Source organism: Ranitomeya imitator, chromosome 7 (genome assembly GCF_032444005.1).
Source record: "Ranitomeya imitator isolate aRanImi1 chromosome 7, aRanImi1.pri, whole genome shotgun sequence".
Classification (NCBI taxonomy): Eukaryota; Metazoa; Chordata; class Amphibia; order Anura; family Dendrobatidae; genus Ranitomeya; species Ranitomeya imitator.
The window spans coordinates 48,959,844-48,980,211 of record NC_091288.1 but is presented as its reverse complement, the minus strand read 5'-3'; the positions used below and the strand labels follow the sequence as shown (position 1 = coordinate 48,980,211).

At 43.5% G+C, this 20,368-nt stretch overlaps 1 protein-coding gene across 1 annotated transcript in view; it reads right to left on the bottom strand.

The window, feature by feature from the left end:
• Positions 1-20,368, bottom strand: part of AGPS (alkylglycerone phosphate synthase) — a 196,532-nt gene that overhangs the window by 31,167 nt on the left and 144,997 nt on the right. Inside the window, exons 16-17 of the mRNA XM_069733205.1 lie at positions 19,262-19,323; positions 18,898-18,987 (exon numbers count right to left, since the gene is read on the bottom strand). Coding sequence (XP_069589306.1) covers positions 18,898-18,987; positions 19,262-19,323 — 152 coding nt within the window. The remainder of the gene's footprint in view (positions 1-18,897; positions 18,988-19,261; positions 19,324-20,368) is intronic.

The following is a 20,368-nucleotide window of genomic DNA, read 5'->3' as shown; positions in this document are numbered from 1 at the left end:
TTACAGTACATTTACAGGAGGACTATCTCCAGCGCCCCCCTTTGTATCATTTATGGCAGATGTGCACACAGGGCCCCCTACCATAAGCACAGCAATAAATAAGGGGCCTAGGTATGAATCTGCTGTGATGGCTGTAAAGCATCAGAGGTCACAGGTTATCGAGGTTTGTCTAAGGATAGAAAAGCAGCTTCGCACAATCCATAGGGCTCCAGCATGGGGGACACATTCCTGTATCTAAACAGTGCTAGATTTATTTAGAGCAGGTCAGAGGGTCAGAAATGGTGAATCACGCCACCGTCCAGGAGGGCACATCCTGGCGGCAGGATACAGATGCACCATTTCTGAAAATGATGCAGGAAGAAATCCCAATTCAAAAACTGTATGGCTGCATTCACACGCAACTTTTTTGCTTACGGTAAGTTTTTTTTTTTTTTGCAGCCAAAACTTCACTCTTGGCAATAGAAAACGCTGCAGGTAAAATGTAGCAAACAGCAGCATTTTTTGTTGCATTTATCGCGGTCTCTTTTAGGTGGATTACATGTGTGATCTGTCTACAGTACATGTTAATAAAGTTGGTTTTATTCACTAGAAGTGCTACAAAAATGAAGCACAAAGGTTATGCAGCCATTTTGCACCTTCTCATTGCTTTTTATGGATGAAAAAATGCTAATAAAAGAATTGATTTTCATAAATATGGTGAGGAAAAGAATAATAATAATAAAAAAATAGCGGGCGCATTAGATTTCTGAAATCTCATTTTTTTCTGGTAGCGTAAAACTCAGTTTCCATTTTGCAGAAAATAAATGCAGCAAAAAAAAACGCTGCATGTGAAGACTAGCCTAACACCTAACTTGGCCTAGAGTTCACATGTTCTGTATAGGAAAATCACTGCTGGACTCCAATGTCAGCAGCTTATTTTTAATTTTTTTTTTTTTTTTTTTTTTAAAGAGTGGGCGATTAAATTAAGCTTAATATAACATCTGTCAGGGACTGGTCAGGAGGTCTCCACACAAATAAAATCCAACCGAAACCGGATGGTTCAAACAACTTCTCTAATGTGTATGACAGTCATAGTTAGCAACTGGGTTATTAAAAAATAAAAAATTTAAAAGGGAATGTGTTCGTAATTTTTATATATGCATTATCATTTTATATATATTATTGATTGTAATTATTTTTAATACAAAATGAAATTCCATTTATTAATTATTTTTTCTCATAATAAAGCATACTTCTTTTAATGAATAAAACGACAAATACAGTGCCAATCATGAGCTGTTTATTGACAGTCATTCAGATTTTTAAAAAAAACAAAAAACTTTTTGATGGAACTAGTGATGAGCAAATATACTCGTTACTCGAGATTTCTCCGAGGATTTTTTTAGTGCTCGGAGTTTTAGTTTTTCTTGCCGCAGCTGAATGATTTACATCTGTTAGCCAGCATAAGTACATGTGGGGGGTTCCCTGGCAGCCAGGCAACCCCCACATGTACTTATGCTGGCTAACAGATGTAAATCATTCAGCTGCGGCAAGAAAAACTAAAACTCTGGGCACTAAAAGATACTCGGAGGACCCCGAAGCGTGCTCAAGAAATCTCGAGTAACGAGTATATTCGCTCATTACTAGATGGAACACCAATATATTAATTTCAGTTTTCTTAAGAAGGGAATACGCTGCTGCCGGACACTTTGGGTGGTGTTTTATCTCCCGGGAGAACGAAAGGATCAAGTGTTAAAAATCAACATACCCAATTCTTCTTTACCCTTACGGTGGAGTAAGCCCCCATACACAGCAGGTTAGGTGCACATCTACACTGTAATGTATGCTGGGCAATGTCTACAAGGTGTCCCCATCCAAGGTGGGCAGTGTTCTCCATTACATGGCTCTGTTGGATGTTCCGTCCGGATCCCTATTTTGGGGGATTTAGATGGACACCCCGATGCAGTGCTCAGCATATATGAACTAGGCCTTAGCTAGCCAGTCCTGCCAAAATCATCAGGTTCGTCCGACTCTCTGGGGCCCCTTACCGTGGAACATTGAACAGACTACAGGACGTTGGACTACTGGAATTTTACAGCACTCAAGTAGGATGAAAAACAGGATGAAGAGTCACATTGCTTAAAAAAATAATAATAATCAGGCTCTATATAGCCATCTATGAAAAACACTTCTTTACACACCTATATTTAGATGTCAAATATGAATTTGGATTTTATCGGCCTCAATAGAATCCTATATTCTACCACTCCTTCAGCCAAAAATATCAAAGAAAGTATTGAAAGGGCTGGCTGCTCTGTAAATCAGATACACAGAGATGCACATATCCCTGCAAGCATAGTCCAGGCACAAGAATAAAGGATTCAGTCTTTCCCCTGCTTGTGGAATCCACTGAGCTGAAAATGAATAGCTGACCCGCTGCATTACCCTTGTTGAAGGATTGAATAGTACAGTAGCTATTAAATTCCAGCTGTTAAAACATATTCATAAATGGGAAGAGTCATATGCGGTATTCATGCTGCATACAGCGCAGGCACAGTCAGCGCTACAGGCTGTCTAATCAGCCCTATCTAGGGGGTGTTAGAAATCGACGAGTAAAGAAATGTATAGGAAGAGCTAATACACAGCTGAAGAACTGCCCGAAATAAGTCAGAGACCCAAAACTGCTAAGAATTAAAGATTATGTTGTCTTCATTACAACAAAACCCCGCTGCCTGTTGTCAAGAGTAATCAGCAGAGATTGGTTACAGGAAGTGGGACCGGTCTCTGCTCCTGCGCTCCTGTCTGTCAAACATCATACAGGCACAACAGACAGGCGGCTTTCATTTCAGGGAAGGCAAAACGCTAGATCAGAGTTTCCCAAACTTCAGTCCTTGCTGCCCTCCTTCAATCCCCCTCAGATCACGGTTTCAGGATTTCCTTAGTATTTCACAGTTGAGAGCATGATGCCTTGATCATAATTCCATCACCTGTGCAATACTAAGGAAATCCTGAAAACATGATCAATTGGGGGGCCATGAGGACTGGAGTTTGGGAAATGGTGCACTAGATAATGGCAGGTATAAGGCATGCTGGAAAGTGAGGAAAAGCAAGATCCAGCATCTACAGTGCTGGCAAAATGCTAATGAAAGAAACCACTTGCTCAAAAAAACAGTGAACTGCAAGTTACAGAATATCGTGACCGTTCATGGACATATTAGAAAGTTGTGAGCTAAAAGCAGCCATCATCAGAAAATGACAGGCTAAATCAAGTTTCTTTGCGGTACATGTATTTAACAAAAATGGCAATGTTCTTTTATCACATTATGATCTTTATTAAGAAAAAAAAAACATGAAATCTTGCAATTTTCACAGTGGCCACTGGGGCGTCTTTAGACTCAATTTATGTCATTTCAGCAGTTTCATTATCATCAGAGTCAGGATTACAATGACCGGAAACACCGGTATACCCAGTTACTAACACAGGATCCTCCATTCACAATAAGTTCACACCTGACCCTGCTTCTCCCTCCCTTCGTGATCAACATTGTGTCTATGTACATGTGTTGTTTCCTGAAACAATAGAACGTTAAGAGCATAAAAAGCCCCAGTGGCCAGTGTGAAAAGTGTAAGAGTTCCAATTTCTATTTTTCATTTTACAGATTATGATATTAGGGGAAAAAAACACACACACTACCAAAATAAAAAATAAAAAAACCCTACAAACACTTTAAAAACAAAAGTCTGATTTAAACAATAGGTCATTTTCTCATAATAGTTTTCTCTTTAACTTGTTGTAGGAAAAACTATGTGCTTTCCTATTGGCTGTGTGTGAAAGTACAGGCAAGTGTTAATATATTTTTTAACATATTGTATGAGTTTCATAAAATGGGTTATCCTTCTTTCACAACCAATTGTGATGATTGCGTTCAATTGTGTGGGTTCATGGATGCCATGAGAACCCGGTGACCGAGGCATTTAAAGGAGTCCGCTGGATTTGGGTAGGTCATCAGAATTTAGGCACAAAGCTGGAGTTTCTTCTCCTAAAACTAGACAATGTCCTTTTTAAGAGTCTTCAAACTAAAGTGGAAATAATCTGAATAAAACACTGAATGAGACTCTACTGTAATGGGAAAAGTATGAAGGTGACTGGACAGAGCGTGCAGTTTACATTAATGCCACATAAAAATATACGAGTTTGTAGATTTGGAGACATGTCATACACAAGCACCACAGTCTGCTGTAAAAGCCATAACATCTACCCCACACATTCAGTCCTGCTATATATTTCTATAAAGGCACATGTTGCAGGGAACTCTACGGGGAGATAAAAAAAGTTACAAAGCTTGACATCTTAGAACTTAAAGAGATACTAAACTTATTCTAAGCTTTAGATATACTGCAGCCTCTTTAACACCCTACAGAACGGTGGAGGTCCGAACCCCAACACCCCCACTAAACACTCAATGCAAAGGGCAGAAGCCCTCAATATTAATCAACAAATTCAGGTTTTTCGTTCAGTCCCGCTACCGCAGGTGGATGAAATCCAGGCCCTAACCGTGCCGTCTGCCCTTCCAAACATTTGTAAGAGAATGGCCGGTGGTAAAGAGCTCACCGAGACCAGAGCGGTCCTGTAATAGGACATCACTGGTGTAACTAGGCAGTCCATGACATTTGTTCTCTCCTAAACATCCCACCATCACTTGTGAGTGAAATTATTAAAAAGTAGAAAGAACTGCACCAACTCTGCTATGAAATGGCGTCCGTGCAAAATTACAGAGCGGGGTGGCCAAGTGCTGAGAAGCAGAGTGCATAAAAGACACCCACGCTCTGCTGATTCCATAACTCCACCAGAGAATGGCACGCCTGTTGAAACGCGCGTCGGAGTAGTGGCACAGCAACATAAGACTAAGGTAATTAACCCTTTATTTGGCTTAGCACACTTCATTGGCAAAGCTTATACTTATGTGAATACCTATGTTAATTCCCTAAAAAGACATCAGGTGCTAGATGAATGGGCAAAAAATTCCCACGGACATCTCCAAAATTTTGTAGAAAACCTTCCCAGAAGAGTGGAGGCCGTAATAGCCACAGAGGGAGACCAACTCCATATTAATATATATGGATTCAGAATCTGGGTGGGAGGGGGGTCATAAGTGCTCCTGTAGGTGCAATGTATAAGTGTATATATATTGATATATCTCAAGTGTCCAACTTTTCATAGGGCAATACTTGTCTCTCGAAACAAAGTGCACGACGCTTATACAAGAAGATGAATGTTCACAGGAAATGGTTTTGCTCCTCCTTTGAGGCTTTTGGAGAACGTCTCCATGGAGGAACTGAAATGTGCATCACATGAACATTAGTTCTTTGAATTCAGCACATAAATGCAACAAATTATCCCTGCAGATCATCAGTTGAGAAAATCCTAGTGCAGATCTATAGATGGTCTGGCATATGTTCCGTAGAAATCCCAAGAAAAAGCCTGCCCAAGGAAAAAGCCTGCCCAGGGAAAAAGCCTGCCCAAGGAAAAAGCCTGCCCAGGGAAAAAGCCTGCCAAGGGAAAAAGCCTGCCCAGGGAAAAAGCCTGCCCAAGGAAAAAGCCTGCCCAGGGAAAAAGCCTGCCCAGGGAAAAAGCCTGCCCAGGGAAAAAGCCTGCCCAGGGAAAAAGCCTGCCCAGGGAAAAAGCCTGCCCAAGGAAAAAGCCTGCCCAGGGAAAAAGCCTGCCAAGGGAAAAAGCCTGCCCAGGGAAAAAGCCTGCCCAAGGAAAAAGCCTGCCCAGGGAAAAAGCCTGCCCAGGGAAAAAGCCTGCCCAAGGAAAAAGCCTGCCCAGGGAAAAAGCCTGACCAGGGAAAAAGCCTGCCCAGGGAAAAAGCCTGCCCAGGGAAAAAGCCTGCCCAGGGAAAAAGCCTGCCCAGGGAAAAAGCCTGCCCAGGCGAAAAAGCCTGCCCAAGGAAAAAGCCTGCCCAGGCGAAAAAGCCTGCCCAGGCGAAAAAGCCTGCCCAGGCGAAAAAGCCTGCCCAGGCGAAAAAGCCTGCCCAGGCGAAAAAGCCTGCCCAGGCGAAAAAGCCTGCCCAGGCGAAAAAGCCTGCTGTAAATTATACATCATATTTGCCATTGGCAAATCAGTGACGTGCGAGTATGGCGTTAGACATTGATCTGCACAAACAGGGCGGACAAAGCATATAACTTTTTCATGGATTCGGTGTTACATCGTTAAAATGGAGTACAAAATAATAAAACACTGCGAAAATTCCATAGACCATTTTTCGGCACTGCTACAACCCCTATCAGCTACAGAGGCAGCGAGTATTCCTGAATCTGATGGTGTGTGGCCATTATGAAGGCAGAAAGTTTACATAAGACCCATAATAACCTGGCCTTAGTGTAGAGGGACAATATGAAGATTTACATCTTTCCATGCTGCCCTGGGATTCCAGAAAAAAAGAAAAAAAAGATAATCAACCCAAGCCTCCCCCATAAACATGTAAAGACAAAGCCAAGAATATGTTTGACATTTTAGTGCTAAGGAATTTGGTTTACAGCCCAGGTCCTGTTTTTGTTAGCATTGCAGCGTGAAGATATATGCCCAGCAATTATCCCGTGTAGAGGGAATAGATAATAAAGACACATTTGCAATGCGCCACCAAGAAAGTTTTAAGGGCATTTCTTCAGATGTGGAGGCTTTTAAGAGTTCTGTTATTCATCTTTTTACCACATCCTTCAATTATTTTCTTTAGTTCTAAATAAAATCTACAATCCTGTTTACAGCTTTGGAGGTTTTTTTAAGGGCCAAATTGCTAACAATTTAATTTAGCTCATTCTAGTAAAAACAACATGTCAGTGAGAGATAAAAACGTTACGTCGCTGGCATAAAGCAAAGAATAAAACTTTTTTTTTTCCTTCCGGTGTGCCATTCTAATTTTAAACCCATAAAGTGTCGGTCGTAGGAATTAACAGGCGCGCAATAATGCTTTACTTTTACTAGACTCGACAAAAGGTTATTTTGGGTGTACAAAAAATGAACTGTCATGAAACGTTACTGCGAGTTTGGAGTTTTAATTTCATGATTTTTTTTTTCTTTTGGTTTTTACACCTTTATTGGGATGAGTCAGGTTGTCTGATATGTCCGTTTTAGACAATGCTTACATTCTTCCCATCAAGAGGAATGTAAGGTTGGAACTCTGCCTTGTTCCTCTGTTATTCCTCTTGGGAAGGTAGAGCAGTCTATAATTTTAAGGGTAGGTTAATTTTACTATTGAGAGATAGAATATCAGAAATAAAATCCAGAAAATCAGATTGTATAAATTTGCATTTTGCAGTGAGAAATAAGTATTTGATCCCCTACCAGCCATTAAGAGTTCTGGCTCCTACAGACCAGTTAGATGCTGCTAATCAACTCGTTACCTGCATTAAAGACAGCTGTCTTACATAGTCACATTTATAAAAGACTCCTGTACACAGACTCAATTATTCAGTCAGACTAACCTCTACAACATAGGCAACACCAAAGAGCTTTATAAAGATGTCAGGGAGAAGATCATAGACCTGCACAAAGAAGGAGAGGGCTACAAAACGTTAGAACCCTGGGTGAGAAGGAGACAACTGTTGGTGCAATAGTAAGAAAATGGAAGAAATACAAAATGACTGTCAATCAATATCAATCTGGGTCACCATGCAAAATCTCACCTCCTGGGGTATCCTTGATCGTGAGGAAGGTGAGAGATCAGCCTAAAACTACACAGGGGGGGGGGATGTGTTAATGATCTCAAGGCAGTTGGGACCACAGTCCCCAAGAAAACCATTTGTAACACATTACGGTTAAGGTTTAAAATCCTGCAATACCCGCAAGGTCCCCTTGCTCAGGGAGGCACATGTGCAGGCCCGTCTGAAGTTTGCCAATGAACATCTGGATGATTCTGTGAATGATTGGGAGAAAGTGCTGTGGTCAGATGAGATGAAAATTGAGCTCTTTGGCATTAACTCAACTCGCCGTGTTTGGAGGAAGAGAATTGCTGCCTATGAAAGGACACCATCCCCACTGTCAAGCATAGAGGTGGAAACATTATTTTAGGGGTCTTTCTCTGCTAAGGGCACAGGACTACTTCACCAAATCAATGGGAAAATGGATGGAGTAATGTACCGCAAAAATCCTGAGTGACAACCTCCTTCCCTTCATCAGGACATTAAAAATGGGTCATGGCTGGGTCTTCCAGCAAGACAATGATTCAAAACATACAGCCAAGGCAACAAAGGAGTGGCTCAAAAAGAAGCACATTAAGATCATGGAGTGGCCTAGCCAGTCTCCACACCTTAATCCCATAGAAAACTTATGGAGGGAGTTGAAGATCCGAGTTGCCAAGCGACAGCCTCAAAATCTTAATGATTTAGAGATGATCTGCAAAGAGGAGTGGACCAAAATTCCTTCTGACACGTGCGCAAACCTCATCATCAGCTACAAAAAAGTCTGACTGCTGTGCTTGCCAACAAGGGTTTTGCCACCAAGTATTAAGTCTTGTTTGCCAGAGGGATCAAATACTTCTTTCTCACTGCAAAATGCAAATAAATGTATATAATCTTTCAACTAACCCCAGCTTACCCAAGTGCTATTTATGACGTTGTTTACTCTGGCTTGATTATATGCATCTGGTCCACTCTTAATTCTCTGACCAAAATGAACAGAGACCATTCCTCTGCTTCACACCTGAATGCACTTTGTAGCACATACCGTATAGAGCATGGCTCAAGTCTGCAAAGACTTTAGTCTGCAGTGTGATTCCTATAAGTGTGAAGATTATGTAGAATTAAAACCAGAATTGAACCAGAAAAGAACTGAAGGTAACTGGCCAGTCACTGGAAACAATGTTTCTGTATGTTTTCACTTTCACCCCTATAATCCTTCACTTTCTGCTAACTCCCCTAATCCCTACTCCTAGTAAGGAACTGTTGCCCCATTTGCTGTTACTGCGATAAAAATAAAAAAATCACATGCTCACCTCTCCGTCGCTCAGGCCCCCGACACTTTCAATATTCACTTGACTTCGCTCCGGTGCCGGTCCATCTTCAGCATCTTCTGCACTGACGTTCAGGCAGAGGGCACGCACTAACCACGTCACCGCGCCCTCTGACCTGAGCGTCACTGCAGAAGACGGAGCGGCGCCCGGAACGAGGAGCAGGTGACTATCGCACAGCGCTGCGCTCCCCTCCCAGTTATACTCACCTGCTCCTGGCGCGGTCCCTGTACATCTGTTCCCTGGCGCTGCAGCTTCTTCCTGTACTGAGCGGTCACATGGTACCGCTCATTACAGTAATGAATATACGGCTCCACCTCAATGGGAGGTGGAGCCGCATATTCATTACTGTAATGAGCGGTACCATGTGACCGCTCAGTACAGGAAGAAGCTGGGGCGCCGGGAACCAGGGACCTGCAGGGACCGCGCCAGGAGCAAGTGAGTATAATTAGACAGCCCCCGCTCCCCCTCCTCTGCCGACCCCTGGGTATGACTCGAGTATAAGCCGAGAGGGGAACTTTCAGCCAAAAAAAATGGGCTGAAAATCTCGGCTTATACTCGAGTATATAGGGTATATTGCATGGCTCAAGTCTGCAAAGACTTTAGTCTGCAGTGTGATTCCGATAAGTGTGAAGATTATGTAGAATTAAAACCAGAATTGAACCACAAGGGAACTGAAGGTAACTGGCCAGTCACTGGAAACAATGTTTCTGTTTGTCTTCACTTTCACCCCTATAATCCTTCACTTTCTGCTAACTCCCCTAATCCCTACTCCCTGAAACCAGGGATTCAAGCTTCAGGAGGCTAATTTGCATATTCCAGGTGCCTTCTGGGAGAAGCGAAGTCTCCCTAAGCTAGAAGATCGTTGGGTACAGCCGGGACCAGCTGCTTCGAAAGCATCACCAAACCAGGGATTCAAGCTTCAGGAGGCTAATTTGCATATTCCAGGTGCCTTCTGGGAGAAGCGAAGTCTCCCTAAGCTAGAAGATCGTTGGGTACAGCCGGGACCAGCTGCTTCGAAAGCATCACCAAACCAGGGATTCAAGCTTCAGGAGGCTAATTTGCATATTCCAGGTGCCTTCTGGGAGAAGCGAAGTCTCCCTAAGCTAGAAGATCGTTGGGTACAGCCGGGACCAGCTGCTTCGAAAGCATCACCAAACCAGGGATTCAAGCTTCAGGAGGCTAATTTGCATATTCCAGGTGCCTTCTGGGAGAAGCGAAGTCTCCCTAAGCTAGAAGATCGTTGGGTACAGCCGGGACCAGCTGCTTCGAAAGCATCACCAAACCAGGGATTCAAGCTTCAGGAGGCTAATTTGCATATTCCAGGTGCCTTCTGGGAGAAGAATTTTTGCCTGTAGGACATTATTGCAAGAGAGCTTGGCTGAGTAGATTACACAAGAAGGAAAACACACAGCAAGTCAGCAGGATCTAGGAGCAACATGGCAGATGTGACAACCTACATGGTGAGCTGCAGCATGTGCTACATGTTCACAGATCGACCAGAAGAAGAATTAAATTTCACCTGTCAGAAGTGTAGACTAGTGGCCCTTTTAGAAGAAAAGGTGCGGGGTCTGGAAGAAAGAATAGCAACTTTGAAACTCATCAAAGAGAATGAAGACTTTCTAGACAGAACAGAAGCATCTCTACAGGTCACAGAAGGTGCAAAAAGTGTCAGAGAACCTCCAAAAGCAGATGAGTGGAAGCATGTGACCAAAAGAAGCAAGAAGACCATGGAGAAATCACCAACCACACAACTGAAGAACCGATATCAAATCTTTGTAGAGGATGAAGATGGCACACCTAAGAATGAAGCAATACCAGCAAGCAAAAAAGAAAAGGGCACACAGCAACAAGTGACAGCAAAAAGTACAGCCAAGAAGCAACGAAGAGTGGTGGTGGTGGGAGACTCACTACTGAGAGGCACCGAAGCAGCCATCTGCAGACCGGACATAACTGCAAGAGAAGTATGCTGCCTTCCAGGTGCGATGATCAAGGATGTGACCGATAGGATACCAAAGCTCTTCAGCTCCAAGGACGTCCACCCATTTCTTCTGATACATGTTGGCACCAATGACACGGCAAGGAAGGACCTACCGACAATCTGCAAGGACTTTGAAGAGTTGGGGAAGAAAGTAAAGGAACTGGATGCACAGGTAGTTTTTTCTTCTATCCTTCCAGTAGACGGGCATGGCACCAGGAGATGGAACAGGATCCTTGATGCAAACAACTGGCTAAGACGATGGTGCAGACAACAAGGATTCGGATTCCTGGACCACGGTGTGAATTACTGGTACGATGGACTCCTCGCCAGAGACGGACTACACCTCAACAAACCTGGGAAACACACATTCGCCAGAAGACTCGCTACACTCATCAGGAGGGCGTTAAACTAGAAGAAGAGGGGACGGGAAGAAAAACATTAGACTCGAACAAAGACGACCCAGGAAAACATACTCAGAAGGGAGGTAAGAACATTTCTAAAACAATCCACGGTGAGGAGATTGGAACAAAACAAAATCCTCTAAACTGCATGCTCGCAAACGCCAGAAGCCTGACAAACAAGATGGAAGAACTAGAAGCAGAAATATCTACAGGTAACTTTGACATAGTGGGAATAACCGAGACATGGTTAGATGAAAGCTATGACTGGGCAGTTAACTTACAGGGTTACAGTCTGTTTAGAAAGGATCGTAAAAATCGGAGAGGAGGAGGGGTTTGTCTCTATGTAAAGTCTTGTCTAAAGTCCACTTTAAGGGAGGATATTAGCGAAGGGAATGAGGATGTCGAGTCCATATGGGTTGAAATTCATGGAGGGAAAAATGGTAACAAAATTCTCATTGGGGTCTGTTACAAACCCCCAAATATAACAGAAAGCATGGAAAGTCTACTTCTAAAGCAGATAGATGAAGCTGCAACCCATAATGAGGTCCTGGTTATGGGGGACTTTAACTACCCGGATATTAACTGGGAAACAGAAACCTGTGAAACCCATAAAGGCAACAGGTTTCTACTAATAACCAAGAAAAATTATCTTTCACAATTGGTGCAGAATCCAACCAGAGGAGCAGCACTTTTAGACCTAATACTATCTAATAGACCTGACAGAATAACAAATCTGCAGGTGGTTGGGCATTTAGGAAATAGCGACCACAATATTGTGCAGTTTCACCTGTCTTTCACTAGGGGGACTTGTCAGGGAGTCACAAAAACATTGAACTTTAGGAAGGCAAAGTTTGAACAGCTTAGAGATGCCCTTAATCTGGTAGACTGGGACAATATCCTCAGAAATGAGAATACAGATAATAAATGGGAAATGTTTAAGAACATCCTAAATAGGCAGTGTAAGCGGTTTATACCTTGTGGGAATAAAAGGACTAGAAATAGGAAAAACCCAATGTGGCTAAACAAAGAAGTAAGACAGGCAATTAACAGTAAAAAGAAAGCATTTGCACTACTAAAGCAGGATGGCACCATTGAATCTCTAAAAAACTATAGGGAGAAAAATACTTTATCTAAAAAACTAATTAAAGCTGCCAAAAAGGAAACAGAGAAGCACATTGCTAAGGAGAGTAAAACTAATCCCAAACTGTTCTTCAACTATATCAATAGTAAAAGAATAAAAACTGAAAATGTAGGCCCCTTAAAAAATAGTGAGGAAAGAATGGTTGTAGATGACGAGGAAAAAGCTAACATATTAAACACCTTCTTCTCCACGGTATTCACGGTGGAAAATGAAATGCTAGGTGAAATCCCAAGAAACAATGAAAACCCTATATTAAGGGTCACCAATCTAACCCAAGAAGAGGTGCGAAACCGGCTAAATAAGATTAACATAGATAAATCTCCGGGTCCGGATGGCATACACCCACGAGTACTAAGAGAACTAAGTAATGTAATAGATAAACCATTATTTCTTATTTTTAGTGACTCTATAGCGACAGGGTCTGTTCCGCAGGACTGGCGCATAGCAAATGTGGTGCCAATATTCAAAAAGGGCTCTAAAAGCGAACCTGGAAATTATAGGCCAGTAAGTCTAACCTCTATTGTTGGTAAAATATTTGAAGGGTTTCTGAGGGATGTTATTCTGGATTATCTCAATGAGAATAACTGTTTAACTCCATATCAGCATGGGTTTATGAGAAATCGCTCCTGTCAAACCAATCTAATCAGTTTTTATGAAGAGGTAAGCTATAGACTGGACCACGGTGAGTCATTGGACGTGGTATATCTCGATTTTTCCAAAGCGTTTGATACCGTGCCGCACAAGAGGTTGGTACACAAAATGAGAATGCTTGGTCTGGGGGAAAATGTGTGTAAATGGGTTAGTAACTGGCTTAGTGATAGAAAGCAGAGGGTGGTTATAAATGGTATAGTCTCTAACTGGGTCGCTGTGACCAGTGGGGTACCGCAGGGGTCAGTATTGGGACCTGTTCTCTTCAACATATTCATTAATGATCTGGTAGAAGGTTTACACAGTAAAATATCGATATTTGCAGATGATACAAAACTATGTAAAGCAGTTAATACAAGAGAAGATAGTATTCTGCTACAGATGGATCTGGATAAGTTGGAAACTTGGGCTGAAAGGTGGCAGATGAGGTTTAACAATGATAAATGTAAGGTTATACACATGGGAAGAGGGAATCAATATCACCATTACACACTGAACGGGAAACCACTGGGTAAATCTGACAGGGAGAAGGACTTGGGGATCCTAGTTAATGATAAACTTACCTGGAGCAGCCAGTGCCAGGCAGCAGCTGCCAAGGCAAACAGGATCATGGGGTGCATTAAAAGAGGTCTGGATACACATGATGAGAGCATTATACTGCCTCTGTACAAATCCCTAGTTAGACCGCACATGGAGTACTGTGTCCAGTTTTGGGCACCGGTGCTCAGGAAGGATATAATGGAACTAGAGAGAGTACAAAGGAGGGCAACAAAATTAATAAAGGGGATGGGAGAACTACAATACCCAGATAGATTAGCGAAATTAGGATTATTTAGTCTAGAAAAAAGACGACTGAGGGGCGATCTAATAACCATGTATAAGTATATAAGGGGACAATACAAATATCTCGCTGAGGATCTGTTTATACCAAGGAAGGTGACGGGCACAAGGGGGCATTCTTTGCGTCTGGAGGAGAGAAGGTTTTTCCACCAACATAGAAGAGGATTCTTTACTGTTAGGGCAGTGAGAATCTGGAATTGCTTGCCTGAGGAGGTGGTGATGGCGAACTCAGTCGAGGGGTTCAAGAGAGGCCTGGATGTCTTCCTGGAGCAGAACAATATTGTATCATACAATTATTAGGTTCTGTAGAAGGACGTAGATCTGGGTATTTATTATGATGGAATATAGGCTGAACTGGATGGACAAATGTCTTTTTTCGGCCTTACTAACTATGTTACTATGTTACTATGTTACTCCTAGTAAGGAACTGTTCATCTCTTCCTCAATCCTCCCCATCCATCTCACCTCCTCCTCAGAACTGTTCCTCAACATACAATCCCCTATCTCCAAGCACAGACGGCCACCTCATGCCCTCTCCTGCTCCCACCTGCTAACACTTTCTCTGCTCCTTCTCAATGCTGGTGATATCTCTCCAAATCCTGGTCCTCCTCACCACATCCCCACAGTCAGTTCTACCTACCATCCACGCTCCATCACCAATTTCCGTAACCTGTCTAACCTTATACCCATTCGCCCAGCCCCCACTTTCCCAGTCCCACTAACAGGAGCTCTGAGGAACGCTCGCTCTGTCTGCAACAAGCTTTCCTACATCCATGATCTTATTGATACTACCAAAATTTCCTTCCTCGCCATCACCGAAACCTGTCTCACCCCCCCTCTGACACAGCCTCTCCTGCTGCACTTTAATATGGTGGCTTCCACCTTTCTCACACACCCCAGCAGCAAGCATGGCAGAGGAGTTGGTTTTCTCCTGTCAGATAACTGCTCCTTCACCCCAATCCCACTGCCACCCTCTGTTACCCTCCCTTCCTTTGAGGTGCACTCTGTGCGCATCTACTCCCCCTCCAACTGGCTGTCATTTACCGCACCCCAGGGCCAGCTACCACCTTCTTTGACCATTTTACCACCACCTGGCTACTTCATTTCCTTTCTACGGACATCCCCACTATCATCATGGGCGACTTCAACATCCCCATTGACACTTCCCTCTCAGCTGCCACTAAACTTCTCTCACTTCCTCCTTCGGCCTCTCTCAATGGTCTTCTGCAGCCACTCACAAAGATGGTCACACACTGGACCTCATCTTCACCCGCCTCTGCTCCGTATCTAACCTCTCTAACTCACCTCTTCCTGACCACAATCTACTTACATTCTCTTCCACTCCACTCCTTGTCTACAATCCCCACCCCACAAACTTGCACACCCTCGCAGAAATCTTAAATGCCTTGATCTACACTCACTCTCTGAATCCCTCCTCCCTCCCACAGACAGAAGTTCCCTACACAATGCGGATGATGCTGTCGCTCTATATAACACCACAATAGCTGTAGCTTTGGAATCTCTTGCCCCTCTCACACATACCAAAGCTTGCAAAATCAACAGACAGCCCTGGCACACCAGCCTGACCAAAGAACTGAGGCGAGCTTCCAGGGCTGCTGAGCGGAGATGGAAAAGATCCCACTCCAATGAGCACTTCATCACATTCAACAGTCCCTCACTACTTTCAAGACCACACTCGCCACAGCTAAACAAACCTACTTATCTCTCATATCCTCCTTGTCTCATAACCCTAAACAATTATTCAACACCTTCAACTCTCTCCTCCGTCCTCCAGCACCTCCTCCCTCCCCACTTATCTCAGCTGAAGACTGCCTCATTTTTCAAGTAGAAGATTGACAACATCAGAGACAGTTATAGTCGACAACCCCCAGAGCCATTCTTCCCAACTGCCCAGCCCTCCACCTCCAAAACCAACTTCTCCACCATTACAAAAGATCGACTCTCCGCTCTACTCTCAAGATCGCATCTCACTACATGTGCACTTGACCCGATCCCATCCCACTTCATCCAAAACCTCACTAGTCTTCATCCCAACCCTAACCCATCTCTTCAACCTATCACTAACAACTGGTGTTTTCCCCTCATGCTTTAAACATGCCTCAATCACACCTATCTTCAAAAAGCCCTCTCTTGACCCATCCTCTGTGTCTAGCTATCGCCCTATATCACTTCTCCCCTATGCCTCAAAACTACTGGAACAACACTAGAAATATGAAAAATGAGAGCGTTTAGCGCATAAAAATGGCCAATTTTATGTGTACCTGGTAGCCCCTTTATGGCATCTCTCTTATACCAGGTCCTACACTTGCCTTACCTCGCTGAGAATAAACGTCTCCATCTGAATGGGTACAGGTGAAACCTCTTCCTAGACTAAAATTCTCTCTCTCTGTGGAGGGGTACTGGACCTGCTGTAATTAAAACACCTGTGGCTAGGAGGCGGAGTGCACGATCAGAAGGCTAAAGAATACATTTCAAAAACCTGACCGGCACATCCAAACATAGACTAAGTGTGAACAGGTGCTGAACCTAGAGTCGCCAACTCGTATATAGTTAAGTAAATAAGGCAGCACACTGCAGCGCTAGAACATGCAAACTTGAAATACGAAATTTGAACTGCATTACTGCACTAGAAATATGAAAAATGAGAGCGTTTAGCGCATAAAAATGGCCAATTGTTTTAATTACAGCAGGTCCAGTACCCCTCCACAGAGAGAGAGAATTTTAGTCTAGGAAGAGGTTTCACATATACCCATTCAGATGGAGACGTTTATTCTCAGCGAGGTAAGGCAAGTGTAGGACCTGGTATAAGAGAGATGCCGTAAAGGGGCTACCAGGTACACATAAAATTGGCCATTTTTATGCGCTAAACGCTCTCATTTTTCATATTTCTAGTGCAGTAATGCAGTTCAAATTTCGTATTTCAAGTTTGCATGTTCTAGCGCGCAGTGTGCTGCCTTATTTACTTAACTATATACGAGTTGGCGACTCTAGGTTCAGCACCTGTTCACACTGAGTCTATGTTTGGATGTGCCGGTCAGGTTTTTGAAATGTACTGGAACAACACGTCCATCTTCAACTGTCCTCCCATCGACCGCTTACAATCAGGCTCCCGGTCACACCACTCCACAGAAACTGCCCTAAGGTCACCAATGACTTATTAACCGCCAAGAGCAAGCGACACTACTCTGTCCTCCTCCTCCTGGACCTGTCCACTGCCTTTGACACAGTGGATTCCCTATTACTACACACCCTCTCATCCCTTGGCATCACAGACTTGGCCCTATCCTGGATCTCGTCATACCTAACAGACTGGACATTCAGTGTCTCCCACTCACACACCACCTCCTCATCTCGCCCCCTATCTGTAGGAGTCCCGCAAGGTTCAGTCCTAGGGGCCCTGCTTTTCTCCATTTACACCTTTGGCCTGGGACAGCTCATAGCATTTCACGGTTTTCAGTATCATCTCTATGCTGATGACACACAGATCTACATCTCTGGACCAGATATCACCACCCTACTAACCAGAATCCCTCAATGTCTGTCCGCTATTTCATCCTTCTTCTCCACTAGATTTCTGAAACTTAACATGGACAAAACAGAATTCATCATCTTTCCCCCATATCACGCGACCCTCCCCCCCCCCCAACGAACCTATCCATTACAGCAAACAGCTGCCCACTCTCCCCAGTCCCACAAGCTCGCTGCCTCAGGGTAATCCTTGACGCTGATCTCTCCTTCAAACCCCATATCCAAGCCCTTTCCACTTCCTGCTGCCTTCAACTCAAAAATATTTCACGGATTCGTACATTCCTAAACCAAGAATCTGCAAAAACCCTAGTCCATGCCCTCATCATCTGCCGCCTCGACTACTGTAACCTCCCGCTCCGTGGCTTCCTCTCTAACACTCTCATACCCCTCCAAACCATGCTAAACTCTGCTGCCCGACTAATCCACCTGCCCCCGCCCCCCCCCTGTTATTCCCTGGCCTCTCCCCTCTGTAAATGCCTTCACTGGCTCCCCATTGCCCAGAGACTCCGGTTCAAAACCCTAACCATGACATACAAAACCATCCACAACCTCCTCCTACATCTGTGACCTCGTCTCCCGGTACTTACCTTCATGTAACCTCCGATCCTCACAAGATCTCCTTCTCCACTCCCCTCATCTCCTCTTCCCACAATCGCATACAAGATTTCTCTCGCGCATCACCCCTACTCTGGAACCCTCTACCACAACATATTAGACTCTCACCTACCATCAAAACCTTCAAAAAGAAACTGAAGACCCACCTCTTCTGAAAAGCTTACAACCTGCAGTAACCACCGATTGACCAAACCGCTGCATGACCAGCTCTACCCTCACCTACTGTATCCTCACCCATCCCTTGTAGATCGTGAGCCCTCGCGGGCAGGGTCCTCTCTCCTCCTGTACCAGTTGTGACCTGTATTGTTTAAGATTATTGTACTTGTTTTTATTATGTATACCCCTGCTCACATGTAAAGCGCCATGGAATAAATGGTGCTATAATGATAAATAATAATAATAAAATTTATACGATGTGATTTTCTGGATTTTATTTTTGATATTATATCTCTCAATGTTAAAATTAACCTACCCTTAAAATTATAGACTGAACATGTCTGTCAGTGGGCAAACTTACAAAATCAGCAAGGGATCAAATACTTATTCCCTTCACTGTACTTTTCTACAAAAAAGACAAAAAAAAAAAGTGTCATCTTAATAATAGTATCTCGAGATTGTGGTAACGTCCAGCATCTTGAGCCCAGAAGAAGTAGCACATGGCGTAGTACACGTAGTAGAGTAAGCGGGAAACCGCCGATATTCCCAAAGTCAACATGCGATGGAAAGTAGGCATACCTGCACGTGGACAGAGGGGGGAACTGCACACCTTTTTCTTTGCACTCTTGAACAATCCTCTCCTTAACATTCCGGCAAAGGTCGATCACTCTAGATTTAGGGGGAAAAAAATCCAATGTTTAGTTCATGCTTTCTTTACACAAAACTTGGAAAATAAACACTTGAGAAAAACGGAGAGTTATTTTAACATTTTGGCTTACTTTCAGGGAATTAAACCATACAGTGCCATTATTAGCAGGACTATCTGGATGTTGGAGTCCCATGGATTATATGGTGATGGCGTATCATAGCGCTAGGTCATCACATGGAAATAACATTTTAAATCTCTGAATTGAGATGTGAATGGTGCTGCTCAAACCTTTACCTGTCCCATGGAACCGAAGTCTCAAAGGACTCGCCTATGAGATAATAATCCATGCCGAGGTCCTACAGGACAGAAAAATACAGGATGTTAGAAATACATTCACGATAAAACGGATGCAGAGACAAAGAAAGAGGTTACCAGTGAGGTTGCGGTAACTACACTGTACTCCATACATCTGTACATACAGCCGTATATTGCAGCACGAGCGCTGCAACCTCCACTGCTAGGGAACATACTATGGTAGATAACAGTCACACCCTGGGGAATACAGAACTACCTTTACTGCACCAACGAACCAGCAAATGGCTGCTCAAGTAAACTTTAATGGGGTTGTCTGGTCTTTTGCTTTAAGAAGCACACCTCCTCCCATCAAAGTTTTCCTCCTCTTTCTATATTGCAGTCATATTACATAGCACTGTGTATTTACAATTGCTCACTTTGCCTTTCTACTCTGATAATTCTTCTCTTTTCTCTGCTCCATGTAGAAACAGGAAGCCTCTTTTCCCTGCATGAGTCATTGCCCTCTTCATCTCCTGACCCAGCTGCTCCCTCCTTCACTCTTCCAAGCAGTGACTTATGACTCATACAGGGAAAGATTGACCTCCTGTTTCTACATAGAGCTTAGAAGGATTCAACTAGTCTGTTTTCAATCATGTGATGTCAGAGACCTAATGGAAAAGAGAAGAATTAGCAGTGTAGAAAGGCAAAATGAGCAATTGTAAGTAAACAGTGCTGTATAATATGATGATCATTGCAATATATTAAGAGGATGAAAACTTTGATGAGAGTGCTACATTAGAGTCTGCAGTCACTGTATGTGACTCCTCACAGCATGCGCACTACACTCTAAGGATCCTCAGGTGTCGGCGGTAGAAACAGGTGATCATATGACCTCAAGTATGTAACATAGTAACATAGTTAGTAAGGCCGAAAAAAGACATTTGTCCATCCAGTTCAGCCTATATTCCATCATAATAAATCCCCAGATCTACGTCCTTCTACAGAACCTAATAATTGTATGATACAATATTGTTCTGCTCCAGGAAGACATCCAGGCCTCTCTTGAACCCCTCGACTGAGTTCGCCATCACCACCTCCTCAGGCAAG